Below are 15115 nucleotides of genomic sequence, written 5' to 3'. Positions count from 1 at the left end.
ACAGTCGTAGCTCACAGGTCATCAAACTACACGTTTTGTTATAAAAGCGATGGCATTGAATAAACTCCTCGTCTAGTAACAACAGGATTCAAACTCTCCCAAAGTTTAGGTTTCCAGTGCAACACTTCCAGGGAGATGCTCAGGCTAGAAACAAGATAGGGCTACTCATGTGCCCATATCTTATTCATGAGCCAGTGCCATGTGATGCAAGTGAAACCCAATATTTTCTAAAGCTATCAAATGGCCAGCAACAAGTACAATAATAATTCAGTTAAACTTGTATAAAATAGGTTACAATATAATTGATAATTATACAATATATAATATATATCATACAAATGTACTGCCTCCAATCTCTACTACCTTTACTAAACCTATCAAATGTTTATACTTTTGCATGTAGATAGAGGTATACGCTGCTGCTCCTCTTCTCCTTTATCCTCCTCCATCTCCTCCTCAGCATGAGCACCTGCGTCAACGTCACATTCGATTTAGAACGTCATTTCCCAGCACCCCTGTAAATATGCAAATTAAAGAACGTGTTTCTGACCAATAGGCTTGAGCAGTGTTGCAGAATGCGCCAATCGATTTCCGGTTGGATTGTAGTGCGGGAATTTTTGAGAAGCATCGAGGATAGCTTGGAAATAACAACAAAGTCAGCGAGGTTTGCGTTAAAGGTTTATGTTATAAACCTGTGAAATCCAATGCCTTTGTTTAGATATATTGATATACCGTGTTTAAGAACACGATTATCACGACAACGCTAGGTTTTGCAATCTAATCATCCAAAGGCAAGGCTTCATCAGAATGAAGGCCATTGCTAATGTATCTACGACGTTAGCAAAAATAGTTAAGCTAACTAGCTATATGTTCACTGGCTTTTGAAATTGCCTGACAATCTTTCACACGTATGCACGCTTGTTTACCCGATATTGGCGTTTAAGTTCGCAAAATTTTGCTACGAACTAGTAGTTAATAACGTTAGCTAAATAGGAAAAACCCTCTCGACCCATTTGGTGAAAGTGAAACTGGCTAGATTGACGATAATAAGCTACACAACATGACCAAAAGTATATGGACACCTGCTCGTCTAACATCTGATTCCAAATTCATAGACATGGAGTTGGAGCCCCTTTGCTGCTATAACAGCCTCCGCTCTTCTCGGGAAGGCTTTCCACTAGATGTTGGAACATTAATGCGGGGACTTGCTTCCATTCAGCCACGAGCATTATGTGCTAGCTACCTTATTGGTTACCTTCATTCAGTCGCTTACCACTCAAGTGATGTATCATGTGATATGCTGTTTACACGTCATATTCAAACTTCACCGAGACATTCAAGTAAACTGCTTTATGTTGGTGTAGGTCAAATTAAGGCATTGCTAGCTTTATAACAAGCTATATGTTTTGGGAGGAGCCAGGCTCCCTTACTGGCTGGCAGTGGCAAGATAGTTTTGTTGAATGAAGCACTTACATCTGCTAGATGTATCACTAGATTGCATAGATTCTCTATCCTGTCCCTCCAGATGCCCCCTAAAGCCAAGGCAGCAAGGAAGGGCAGAGGACCAGAAAAGAGGAAGCTTGCTGAGGAGTTCCCCCCTGGAGAAGTACTTACAGATACTGGCAAGAAGTCCTGGAAACTGGGAGCCCCCATTGGACAGGGCGGCTTCGGACTGCTCTATCTGGGTAAGAGAGGCATGGCAACATGGGTTATAAAACACATCTAGGCTAGTTCATTGATTATTGATCGGGAATTCCTCATCCGCTGACCTCAGAAGATCAGGAGTACTACATGTCTTGCATATGTATTTCCAGCCCATTCCCTTTTAAACTCTAAGCTAGTCTGAGGTCTGTCATTGTTTTACAGCCGATGAGAATTCATCTGAAACGGTTGGTGCTGGTGCCCCATATGTCATCAAAGTGGTAAGACAACTCTGGCTTGGTAACCCATGTCTTTTTGTATATGATTGCCTGATTGGCCTCAGTTCTATCTCATGCCTGCACACGCAAGACAAAGGAAACATTTAGCATCCTTACTGTATGCCTGTACAGTTGATGACAATATACTCTGACTACCCTGCATGACTCCAGGCTTACCTATGCTGCATGTTCTGTATAGTGTTTCCAGGATGAGTATAACTGATCTTATGCTCCTGATTATGTCATAAACTGACACTAATGGGATGAATAAAGCTGTCCTGTTTTTATTTTTCTTCATCTAGGAGCCCAGTGACAACGGACCACTGTTCTCAGAGCTCAAGTTCTACATGCGAGCTGCCAAGCCGGATCTAAGTATGCATACCACATACCACTCCCTCCCTCATGATCGCACACCCACGCGGTCCCTCAACACTGGAACTAACAAACACGAATAGAGAAATGGAACAACTTTCTTAATTAAATAAGTGAAGTAGTAGGGCCATGCAGTGAGGTCTTCTCTCTCCAACATGGTGCCTTTGGCTCCTGCGTTCGCCCCAAGGCCACAACTTTGCATTTTATATCATAACAATCCAAATGTCAATCTCCCCTGACAATTAACTGTTATATTACTAAGGAACGAAGGCTCATATTTTATTCATGGGATATGGTGGTGTCTGTTGGTAAATATTTGTCCCGGTAGCAGATTAGCTTGCGACTGCCTCTGGCTCGCCTCCCATGGAATTATCCTTCTCATTACTTTGAGCACCACCACCAAGTTTTAGGACGTGTGTTTAGAAGCATTCGTATGAAGGCTAAATAGTACTACCTTGATTTGCCTTACTGTTACTTTTCACTTGCAGTCATATAGTTTAACCCTTAACAAGTGACAGTCTTTTAGCATGTTGTAATGTTGTTTTAGGTGAGTATTTTGCTGTTTTTCATATGTAGTATTGTTTTATAACCGTTCTACACTTGTTCTGTATTGTAGTTCAGAGTTGGATGAAGTCTCACAAGACAAAGTATTTGGGAGTGCCAAAGTACTGGGGGTCTGGACTGCATGAGAAAGGAGGGAAAAGGTATTGACTAGTGTTTTTTTTCAGTACCTTGATGGCAGTCTCATTTAAATACCTTTGAACTAGTGTTACACAATATACCGAAACCTTAGTACCTTTTTTCGATAGTATAACATGAAAAACGGTTCGGTACTAGAATTTCTGTTACTTTCGGTCCTTTTGTCAAATGTTTCTCAAGTCATCTACTGATCGAGAGAGGATCAAGTCGATCAACGCAGCCGGTGTCCCCTCATAGCGCTAGCGCTCCGTGCCTGCTCCGCTTACTCATTGCTAGCTCTACCCTGTCCGCAGAATATTGCTGATTTCAAAGCTGATTGTCACCGAAAAACTTGATTTATTCACTTAATCTCCCCAGCCTCACATCTCTCCCAGTCAAAATCATCTTTGCTTGAGCCCGCAACTGTGTGTGTGAATGCCATCATGGGTCTTAAAGAGACAGCACACACTTTTATAAAAGAGGATATTGAAAACAAGTCCCAAATTGAATGGAAATATTGTTTTTCATCTGTAGGCCCATGAAAAGGGCTTGTAAGTAAGCATTTCACGGTAAGGTTGTAATCGGCGCATGTGACAAATAACATTTGATTTGAAATCAGCCAAAACAAGCTCAATAACTCAATGCCTGCACACACTCCTATTTAATATGCATCCACCTGTATTGTGAATAGGCCTAGGCTACATCTTGATTTACCCAGTTTATCAATAGACTATTATGTTATGTTGTTATATACTTAGTTTATTTTTTACCGGCGTCAAATTGGTTGTATAATTGATTCATTAATGCATACATTCAAACATTTTAAATGTAGTGATATTGAACTCAAAAACATATTTGTGGATCAAGTGCCATTCCATGACTTTGGCAAATACGCTTTCTCGTTTCGCCGTGGTGTCATTTTGGAATCGAGTATCGTGATACTGAACCTGGTATCAGTCAAAATTCTGGTATCGTGACAACACTGCTTTGAACCAACATAGCAATTGTTTACTTTACAGACACCCATAAAGTTATGCATTCATGAATGTCCAACCAACCCACTGCTTCTCCAGCTGCAAAGAAAGTGATCTTGATTGATTAACATATGCGATTGTGTCCTTCCCAATTGGCACCCTGCCTTTATAGTGCACTACTGTTGACCAGGGCCCATAGGGTGCCATATAAGTAGTACACCATATAGGGTGCCATGGGCCCAGGTCAAAAGTAGTGCACTATAGGAATTGGGTGCCATTTGGGATGCACCCTGAATCTGTTTCCCTCTGGTTCCTCCCTTCCCAGGTACAGGTTCATGGTGATGGACCGGTTTGGGACGGACCTGCAGAAGAAGTTTGAGGAGAGTGGGAGGAGATTCCCCCGAAAACTGGTCCTGCAGCTCGGACTGAGACTCGTGAGTTTTAGTCATCTTAACTGCCGATTTTAGATATCCGAGCCAAAGGGGGGAAAAAGACTAAAACAACAGCTAACTAAAGCATTGATTTATTTAATTCATGCTCTAAAATAATGTTGGCTGTTTATTTAATTTACTGTGTCTTGAGTGTTGTGTTAAAAAAAATATTCTCGCTCATTTTGTTTGCCTATGCATTACTATCTCAGTAAATAATGTGTTTGATATTTATATGTTGACTTCTCTTCTCCCCTCACTTGTGTAGCTTGACATTCTGGAGTACATCCATGAGCATGAGTATGTCCACGCTGACATCAAAGCCTCCAACCTCCTCCTCAGCCACGACAACCCCAATCAGGTCAGTGGCTGTCCCACCTGTCTGCTATTCACTCTGCATTGATTGACACATTTTTGATCTGGCCCTGTGCTAACACGCCCGATTTAAGCTCGTTATTAAGCCAGGGCTTGATGTAAAAGTTTAGTTCAATCGGGTGTGACGGTACCACGGGAATGGATTGTGAAACGGTCATTTAGTGGAGCTTTTAGTCCTGATATGGCTCGCGTACATGGTACACTATATTATCAGGGCTATGTAGCCTGGCTATGTGCTTTGTGTGAAGTGGATTACGGTTTCACAGGAGGCCTATTTCTCAGTCTGGGTACGATTTCAAATGATTGTCTCTACCTCTTCAAGGGAAGTAATTCCTTTGACCCGATATGTAGCTAAGTTGAAAAAAACGTTGGATATATTTATTTATTTGATTATGCTCCTGCCACTGGTTCATTAGATTCAATTAAACAAATGAGAGAGAAGAGGGTGATGGGGGCGTTCATCATTCCTCTAAACAGGGGAGAGATTAGATGACTGGTAAGAGATCTTTCAAGCAAACAAGGTGGGGGCAGGGGCAAATATTTAATTTAGAGATTAATAATGTATCCACGGTGTGTTATTAAAGTGCTATTTTTAAATGACAATTTAGAAAGCGGCCCCTTGGGAGACTCGGGGTTAGCTCTCTCTCAATCTGCCTTCTCCCTCCCTCCCTGCAGTTGTTGGCAAGATTTGTTTGACTTTCTGGGAGCTGATGATTTGAGCAAGGAGGGAGCCACCTACTGTACTGTAGCCATGACTTGTATTCTATGCTTTGTTGTACGGATGTGACGATTCGCCGGTGCGCATCGGTCCGTGGAAACCAAACCTATCCAAATGTAGCACGCGTCTGTCAGAACCGTTACGAATTGCTGCTGTTGCTCATATTGCGTTCCTTCTACCTTCCCGAACCCATCTTTTGGGACGACTGATGGGTCCTCTCTTTCAGTGTCGAACTGCTTGTAAACTGTGTCGACTGTCATTGATCTACACGTCATTTTGCGTGCGTGCCAAACATCCCCAGGCAATATCAATGACCTCGTCAAACTGAGCGCTATGCCCAGTTTCGCGTGCTTACCAATGCCAGGTAGGCGGCCTGTTCCTGATCTTGCACGTCTGCCTGGCACCTTTTAGCGTTCAAGTGCTAAACTTACTTGCGTGATGTTGGGCTTTTATTAGTTGAGTGACAACCGATGTCATTTGCTAGGCTATTATCTATGTGCTGTTGAACAGTGTGTTTTACCGGAATAAAAGTAAGCTACCGGAGACAACTCTAATCTGGCTCTAACTGCTGAACGGGGTTTACCATAGATTTTTATTTTGATCAGGGACATCATCAACAACAGCGTTGGTAATTTTTCTTTCAACAGTCAGTGTATATGGTCATTTTTAGATATACAATGAGCTATCATTATTGCAATGTGCACTGCATGGCTGAAGCAAGAGGAGAACTTCCAAACTGTCGGTCGAAACCCTTCGATTTCGAGATGGGGTGAAATCCAAAATTGTGCTATATATATTCATTGGCTATGTCATAGCTAATTTGTAAACAATAAATATTGATACATTGCTATCTTAAACACTTAATCTGCCAAAATGACAAGTTAATTAGTGGGTGATGGTGATTTCAGAACCAAAGTTGGGGGGGACAAAAAACAGGCTACATTGTCCCCCCCACAATCTTATAGTGGGGTGGTATTGGCCTAGTCTCCCTTATGGCTCAGCTCAGGTGTCTGCGTAGTACATAGACCATACATTGTTTACACACACACACACACACACACACACACACACACACACACACACATAGAAGTCAGCTCAAGACAGATCTAGCTCAGAGAGGCCCAGCTCCTGAGCTCCATCAGCAGCAGATTTTAATTTAGAATAGGAAATGAATGTGTTTATGCAACAAATGTTAGTGCATCCAACCAAATTGCATCGATTTGTTCTCTAATCAAATCGAATCGTATGGAATCATTTCATACTACTGTATAACGTATCGTTCCTGTATCGGAGCCCATGTATCTTTATGCGTATCGAATCTTATTGAAAGGGAAAGATCCCTATTTTATTCTTGTAGTCCAGGTGATCCCCCCCCCACTTTTTTATAAAGCATGGAACTTGGTACACATGTACAGTTTATTATTAGTAATATACTAGTTCTAGGCCCATCTCGTGTATATTCCTTAGGTTGGATATGTGTCCGTGTGTGTGTGCATGCATGAATTTGTCTGTTTTGTTTGCAAACCTATAGGTTTATTTAGTAGATTATGGGCTGGCCTATAGGTACTCTCCTGAAGGCATACTGAAGGAGTACAAGGAGGACCCTAAGAGGTGCCACGACGGGACCATCGAGTTCACCAGCATCGACGCACACAAAGGAGTCTGTAAGTACAGCACACCTCACCTCTGACTGAGCCAAGCCAGGGCACGTTCATTTGGGAGCATATGGTGGCGGGAAAATGGTTTGAAACGGAACATTTTAACATTCGATTTTGAAATTTTGTCTGGTCAAGTGTCTAATTATTATTATTATTTTTTAAATGTGTTTCTTTACTTGTATCAACACCACTTAGCTACCAGCGGTTAAGGTGTATATAACCTGCCGTTCACACCTAGCTACCAGCGACCAGTCGTTTTTGATGGGAGGAGGAAACACAAGGACACACACACTTAATGGTTGGCGACTTGAGAGCTCGCGAGCTGCGTTGAAAAATTCCCACGTTTATGCACATTTCTGCTATGCAACCTCGCGACAGCCCATTGGGGTGGGCTGCTCTCACAATCACGCTTTGCAATTGGATAACCACAACAACTGCTGTAATGCACACCTACGCCGGCTGATTTCAACAGCTCCATCGCTGATTATGTCGGCAAATGTAAGTCCAGAGTTTAGTGTCTATTGGTCAACTCAACTGTTGTATGTCTACAGCACCTTGTAGAAGGAGTGATCTGGAGATCCTGTGGTACTGTATGGTCCAGTGGCTCTGTAGTAAACTGCCCTGGGAAGACAAGCTGCAAGACTCTCTCTACGTCAGAGACTCAAAACTACGGTAAGATGTCACACACATACCTGCATGTGCAAAACACACACAAGCACACATTTGTGCGCACATCCCTCTAAGTTTCCCCTCCCCCCCCGTTACAGATGCAGAGATAACGTCTCAGAGTTCATGTCTAAGTGTTTCTCCTCACAAGACAAGCCAGGTGAGGTCTTTTCATTCACTTTTTATTTATTTATTTTGGACTCCTTTGGATACGCCCCTCGTATCAGTTTCCTTTTTGTGTGGACGCCGAAGTCCATATTGCTGTGGGGACTTGCCAGTTACGTCGCCATTACTAGCCGAACTGACTGACTCTCTGTGGTCCTTGAGAACACCTGTGTTGTGAGTTCAGCCCTCCACATTACATGCCCTGCCTCTGCTCCATTCACAGCCCCAACCAGCCCTAATTGAACTGAAGCACTTCTTCATCACACACACACACACACACACACACACACACACACACACACAGCGGAGAGGAGAGTGGCTGTTCACTCCATAATAATGGGACCTGCCGATTTCCCTCGTAATGAATGCTAATTCATTAGCACCACCGCTAATTCTCCGACCGCAACAAAACTTTCCACTTTAACTTTGTTGTGAAGCCGTGAACTTACATATGTGTTGAGTGCATTAGTGTGAAGCATAGGTGAGAGTCAGTATGGGGGACGGCTAGAGTGCTCACTGAAGTTTTCTAGCCATTTAGAGTGAAAACACTTCAAATATGGTGTAAACTTTTTGAGGATTTGTTAAATATCTATGATTTTATTTTTGAACGATTTGTGGGCCATTCGTATGGTATTGAGGCCTGTAGATTTAATTTGGCTCTACATATCATTCACCTTAGAATATGGACTAGGGGGCCTAGTCGACAAGACAATTCTATCTGAAGTAGGAACACGATATCAAATCCTTTTTAGTTAACAATTAAGTACCTTTACTGTGATTGTTTTCAATTGTGGTCAAAAAGAAACAAAAATAGCTTCTTAGCAAAGAGCAATTTCTCAAGCAAGACTTTTGCTAGGACTGTCTGGGAGTGGTCTGAGTGGGGAGGGGAAAACTGAAAACTATCTGTTACTGGCAGAGAGGTTTGGAACTCTTTCTCATTGGTCTATTAACTAATTTACCACTTGGTGACGTCACCAGGCAGGCCAAAACCCCATCCCACCAAAACAGGCTGAAGTTTCAGGCGGCCTTTTCAAACAGCTCTTACACTAAAGGGCATTTTCATAATTTTCACAATATTACAATATTATTCCAACTACATAGTGTGGAAACGTTTCAGGTGAAATCACGTTTTTGACGGCACTGGGCCTTATAACAAACTTTGACTTGGGGAGTTTAACTATCCCTTTAATCCTGAAGCCAGGGCCTTGCCTCCCTCCTCCCCTCCGCCTACTCTTGTCGGCCTCCTCTCCTCTGATCCCTATGTGGCAGCGCCCGCTCTGTGCGCTTTGTGGCAGCCGTGTGACAGAAGGAGAGATTTCTCCGCGGGCTGTTGTCTTGTGCGTACAGCAACACGCAACGCATCACAACAGCACAGAGAGAGAGGTGACTGCAGTGGAGCCGTCATGGTTCTGTTGTGTCCGCCATCATCACTAATTCTGTTTGGTGTGACTTATTTTAGCTTTCACCCAGACGGTAAACAACAGTTTGGGAGCGACGGAGCAGAAGGAAGAGGGGCTGACGCACCGTGCCACTTCCTCTCCTCATCCCTCTCTCCTCTCCTCCTCACTCTCTCTTGACTTAGCCCCAAGGTCAAAGTGCCAGTGCTGTATTAGGAGAGAGGAAAAGAATGCGAGTAGAGAAGGAGTGTAACTGGAAGGAAGTGCAGTAGCTAACACCTTTTTTTTTATTCTGTTTTTATTTTATTTCACCTTTTATTTAACAAGGTAGGCTAGTTGAGAACAAGTTCTCATTTACAACTGCGACCTGGCCAAGATAAAGCAAAGCAGTGCGACACAAACAACAACACAGTTACACATGGGATAAACAAAAGTACAGTCAATAACAATAGAAACATCTATATACAGTGTGTGCAAATGGGGGAAAGAGGTAAGGCAATAAATAGGCCAATAATAGCGAAGTAATCACAATTTTAGCAAATTAACACTGGAGTGATAGATGTGCAGATGATGATGTGCAAGTAGAAATACTGATGTGCAAAAAAGCAAAAGTAAATAAAAACAAAATGGGGATGAGGTAGGTAGTTGGATGGGCTATTTACAGATGGGCTGTGTACAGCTTCAGCGATCGGTTAGCTGCTCACATAGCTGATGTTTAAAGTTAGTGAGGGATATATAAGTCTCCAACTTCAGCGATTTTTGCAATTCGTTCCAGTCATTGGCAGCAGAGAACTGGAAGGAAAGGCGGCCAATTTAGGTGTTGGCTTTGGGGATGGCCAGTGAGATATACCTGCTGGAGCGCGTGCTAAGGGTGGGTGTTGCTATGGTGACCAGTGAGCTGAGATAAGGCGGAGCTTTACCCAGCAAAGACTTATAGATGACCTGGAGCCAGTGGGTTTGGCGACGAATATGTAGCAAGGGCCAGCCGACAAGAGCATACAGGTCGCAGTGGTGAGTAGTATATGGGGCTTTGGTGCCAAAACGGATGGCACTGTGATAGACTGCATCCAGTTTGCTGAGTGGAGTGTTGGAGGATATTTTGTAAATGACATCCTCGAGGATCGGTAGGACAGTCAGTTTTACGAGGATATGTTTGGCAGCGTGAGTGAAGGTGGCTTTGTTGCGAAATAGAAAGCCGATTCTAGATTTAATTTTGGATTGGAGATGCTTAATGTGAGTCTGGAAGGAGAGTTTACAGTCTAGCCAGACACCTAGGTATTTATAGTTGTCCACATATTCTAAGTCAGAACCATCCAGAGTAGTGATGCTAGTCGAGTGGGCGGGTGCGGGCAGCGATCGGTTGAAGAGCATGCATTTAGTTTTGCTTGCGTTTAAGAGCTGTTGGAGGCCACGGAAGGAGTGTTGTATGGCATTGAAGCTCGTTTGGAGGTTTGTTAACACAGTGTCCAAAGAAGGGCCAGAAGTATACAGAATGGTGTCGTCTGCGTAGAGGTGGATCAACACCTAGATAACAACCGTTCGGAGCGTCAGTTTTTCAGTTTATCGTCAGTTGTGAATCGTTGATTTGACTTAGTTTGTCTGTTTTTGGTTCAGTATGGTCCGTTGTTTCTCTGTGTTTGGATGACTGTATTCTTATCACAATGCTGTTGGAGCAGCTTGGGAAACAGGTAGAAATTCATTGCCTCGTACTATTTTCTACTGTGTGCTACATTGAACAGTAGAAATGTAACCACTGCAGCTAGCTACCTTTTTAATTGTGGATAGGACTCACTTAAAAGGTGTTCTAAAATCTGTGTGACCCTCCCAGTAGATATTACCATAAATGGAACATCTAAATGATTATTATTATTTTTTGTATACTGGAGATGGTGCTGCTTTGATCAGCCTCCCTTGAGGAAGGCAGCAGCTGAAATACCGCAGCTGAAACGCATCAATAAATGTGATTAATATCAAACTTGTATTTTCATGGTGTGCACCCTGTCTCTAATGTTATGATCTTCAGTCATACTTTTTTGGGGTAAGCAGCGCAGCTCATATACAACTTTATCTTCAATCTGTGCTTCGTGCGGGGACTCCTGACCTTAAACGTAAGGCTCAAATCTAACCCCCCCCCCCCCCCCCCTCCATATCTATTGTTTTCTCAACTTTTTAGACGAACTTCAGAAGTTTATGGAGGAGGTGAAGACTCTAGGCTACACAGACAAGCCGGCCTATCAGAAGCTCCGGTCCATTCTGGAGGCGGGGCTCAAGTCGATCGGCGCCAAAGATGACGACAAGCTGGAGTTCTCCTCGGTCAACGGAGTCGGGCCATCGTCCTCTGTCGAGGTCGGTTCACACACAGCCCAACACATTAAGAAAGACGTGTTGCTGTGCTGCTCATGGTAGCCTCAGCATTTAAAACCTGGCACGCTCCAGAACCTTTTGAAGCCCGGCCTTTCAAACGGAGCCCATTTCAACCACCCCTAATGTGTTTACCTGTTAAAATCCATTTGAAATGTAAAAATGCCTGAGCACGATCCCAGACTAATTGTGCACGTTAGTGTGAATGGCTGCCAAGTGCATTGATTTTCAAATCCAATTAAGGTGTGATGCTTTTAACAGATGTACCTTGACCGCTGCTTATTGCCGTTTTTACACCCAAACCACACACACAGAGCCTTCATTTTGCTGATCAAAGCCATTTCTACATTACTCTGGCTTACACACTGGGTTTCCTCCAACCATCTCAAAAAGCCTTTTTCCATTTCTCTCCTCCCCGCTCTCTCAATTCTCACAATTCCCTCCCTTTCCTGCCTTCTCTTCTCCATCTTACCTATCTCCCTCCTCCTCTCCCCTTTCTTCTCTTCGTTATCTTCCCCTCTTCCTTCCTCTCGTCCTCTCTACCTCCCTCCTCTCCTCCCTCCCTCCATCCCTCTTCTCCGACAGGTCTGAGTACCTGTGTTTATCCCTCGCTAATGTATCACAAATTTGCTGACACGGTAACCTTGGAGTCGGCGCGGCCCCGCAATCAGCGCACCGCTCTCACGGCAGAGGGAGGGATCTCCTCCCTCTTCCCCTCTCCCTTCAGCCCCTCTTCCTCCCCCCTCCTCGCACTACCCACAATGCTGTTTGCATATGGAAGGTGCCACCGGGGAGCTGGCCCATGCCAGTTGAGGGTTACCTGCCCACTGCCGTTATTGTATGTAATTATCCAGCCAATCTGTTCAGCTCAGCAGGGTCTGCTGGTAATCATGAGGTAGCAATTGGCAAAATGGAAGTCAGCAGAGAGGAGAGAGGGAAGAGAAGAGGGGGGGGGGGGGGGGGGGGGGTTGGGTGAGTGATAGTTCAAGTCCGAGAGAGGGGCGAGCGTTCATTATACAGTCTGAGAGATGGAGGAAAAGGTGGAAGGGAGGCAGGAGGGAAGGAAGAGATGGAGGATTTGATTGCTGTCGTTAAGTGCATCTTTCTCGTCGCCTCATTCTCGGCCAGTATGATTTCATGGACAAAGTTATTATTTCGTTTTAGTCTTTAATCTGTATAAGGGGGGGGAAATGAAGTCATAGTTTATGAAAATGGTACCAAGGGGATCACCTCACTAAGTACGGATACAGCTCTGCTTTGTCAGTTACTAAACCATCAGATCTCAACTTTAACCCCAAAGATTTGTCAGTTACTAAACCATCAGATCTCAACTTTGACCCCAAAGAAAGTTCCAGATGCTTTAAATGATGACCCAAGAAACAGAATTAGCCCTGACCATTGTTGTTATTTAGATAGTCAAGGTCATGGAAACCATAATTTAATTTGTACTCTGAATGGATTATTCCTGTAGAAGGTTTTCTTACTCTGCGAGATGGCAGTGATAATTTGCATTTGCTCGGATGTCACACAAGGCTCTGGGCAGATGTAAACGTTCGGTCGTTGTGTACCCAAGCAGAGTTTCTCATTTCATGTTTGATTTCGGCCTCCTCCCTGGATTCTGCGAGCGGACCGGGAGATTTGACCACTGCGCTCGCTCTCCCTCTCTCTCTCTCGCTGTTTCGCTGTTTCTCTTGCTGTCGCTCTCTCTCTCTGCACTTGTTCTCATCCCTCTTTTCTTTCCCTCTCCTCACAGAAGACTCCCAAAAGAAAGAGAGCGGTAGATTATAAAGAGGAGGCTGATGACGAGACCGATGGCACTCCCGCCAAGAAAAGAAAAGCTGAAAAGAAAGGTAAGAATCTCCTTTCCTTTTTTCCTTCTCCCCTCTCTTCAGGTTAAATCTTACTGTTTTTAAATTGTAATCTTCTCCCTACAGAGCTGAATGGAGTGAAAAGGGTAGTCATCCCCAAGAAGAAAGCGACCCTTAAAAAGACTGCTGCTAGCCCAAAGAAGAAGGCTGCTAGCCCAAAGAAGAAGGCTGCTAGCCCCAAGAAGATACTGGTGGAGATGGCTACTCAGACCACTCCTGGCCTGAAGAGAGGCAGAGGTAGACCCAAGAAAAAGGCAGACCCATTAGAATCAGAATGAGTTGTACTTCTCATTCTGTGTTCCAGCCACCCTCGCTCACCTTCCTCTCACTGTCTGCTTTTTAAAGTGGAACTGACAGCTTTAATTTGAACTACTTTGCCGATATTAAACAAACAATCATAATACCAGTCAAAAAAAGTCAAATTCCCAGTTTACGCTACAAAATCGCTTTGTAACGGTTTTAAGAAATAGCTTCTATTTGACTAAACATTCCATGATGTAGACTAAGGCATTGTTGGCAGAGTAGATGGATGCAGTTCAATGCATGATTAATATGATTTGCCAATGCATTTCTTGGTAGTCCCAAAAATATTGCTATCAGGTTGTAAATCACAGCTGGCCTGGTACATTGTTTGCTTCCTCCAATCGGGATGCACCGTTTCAATGACTCAATATTTTGGACAAAAACTGATGAATGTAACTAAGGATGGGAATGTCAATACAATCGAACTAGCAAGAGCAATGATCACAAGTCAGTCATAACGTGGCTAACAGGCTAGAGTATCTATTTATGTAGCAAGCTAAAAACGCGGAGCCTAACGTTAGCTAGCTAGCTGCTAGGAGGATGTCATGCCATTGGAGGAGTGTGTGAGTGACTGGCTTTTTCCCCTCATATTGTTTTTCGGTGGCTATACACAGCTAGAGATGCAGGTGTCATTTGGTGAGCTAGCAAGAACTTGAACGACTGTTATTCAGTTAGCACATCTCTTGCGTTTGCAAATTTACTCTGGCTATCTACTCCGATTTCAGCGCACTCTCGTCTGAGTGTGCCAGAGCCCAGAATGACTGATGCATTTACACTTGCGGAATAAGACCAGTGTCAGTAAACATATGTGGTAGTCCATCACGAACAATTTAGTTAACATGTAAACAGCCTAACCAGCTCTGCTACGGTGAGTGAAATGGTCAGAGTGAGGTGTTCTCTCGTTTGTGTCTGGAAGTAGCTAGCTAGCAAGCTAGCCAACTTTAGCCAGTTAGCTTGGGTGCTTTGTTGGGACAAGCATGCATTGGCAGGCAAGCTGCAGAAGGACGAGTAGGCTACAATTCCCCGTTGTTTATCAGTGCAATTTTGACAGCCAACTAGCTGAATAAGTTTGAGAGGGTTTACAGTTGAAGTCGGTCTTAGGTCAGTTAGGATCACCACTTTATTTTAAGAATGTGAAATGTTAGAGTATTTTTAGGACATTTCTCTAAAAAGTACGATCTTTGTCCATGTGCAGCTGCAAACCGTAGTCTGGCTTTTTTCTGGCGGTTTTGG

The 15115-nt window shown here is 43.7% G+C and overlaps 1 protein-coding gene across 1 annotated transcript; it reads left to right on the top strand.

Annotated features, from left to right (window-relative positions):
* The first annotated feature begins 594 nt into the window (after positions 1-594).
* Positions 595-14381, top strand: LOC120059934 (serine/threonine-protein kinase VRK1-like). Its single transcript, XM_039009011.1, has 13 exons — positions 595-664; positions 1526-1685; positions 1867-1922; positions 2222-2291; positions 2908-2995; positions 4269-4377; positions 4640-4732; positions 6996-7128; positions 7674-7794; positions 7890-7948; positions 11524-11696; positions 13465-13561; positions 13646-14381. Exons 2-13 carry the CDS (start codon positions 1526-1528, stop codon positions 13855-13857), a joined length of 1371 nt encoding a protein of 456 aa, XP_038864939.1. The 5' UTR covers positions 595-664; the 3' UTR covers positions 13858-14381.
* Positions 14382-15115: the final 734 nt, after the last annotated feature.

The sequence above is a fragment of the Salvelinus namaycush genome, chromosome 15 (genome assembly GCF_016432855.1).
Source record: "Salvelinus namaycush isolate Seneca chromosome 15, SaNama_1.0, whole genome shotgun sequence".
NCBI classification, from domain to species: Eukaryota; Metazoa; Chordata; class Actinopteri; order Salmoniformes; family Salmonidae; genus Salvelinus; species Salvelinus namaycush.
This window is presented reverse-complemented; position numbering and strand designations above follow the sequence as displayed.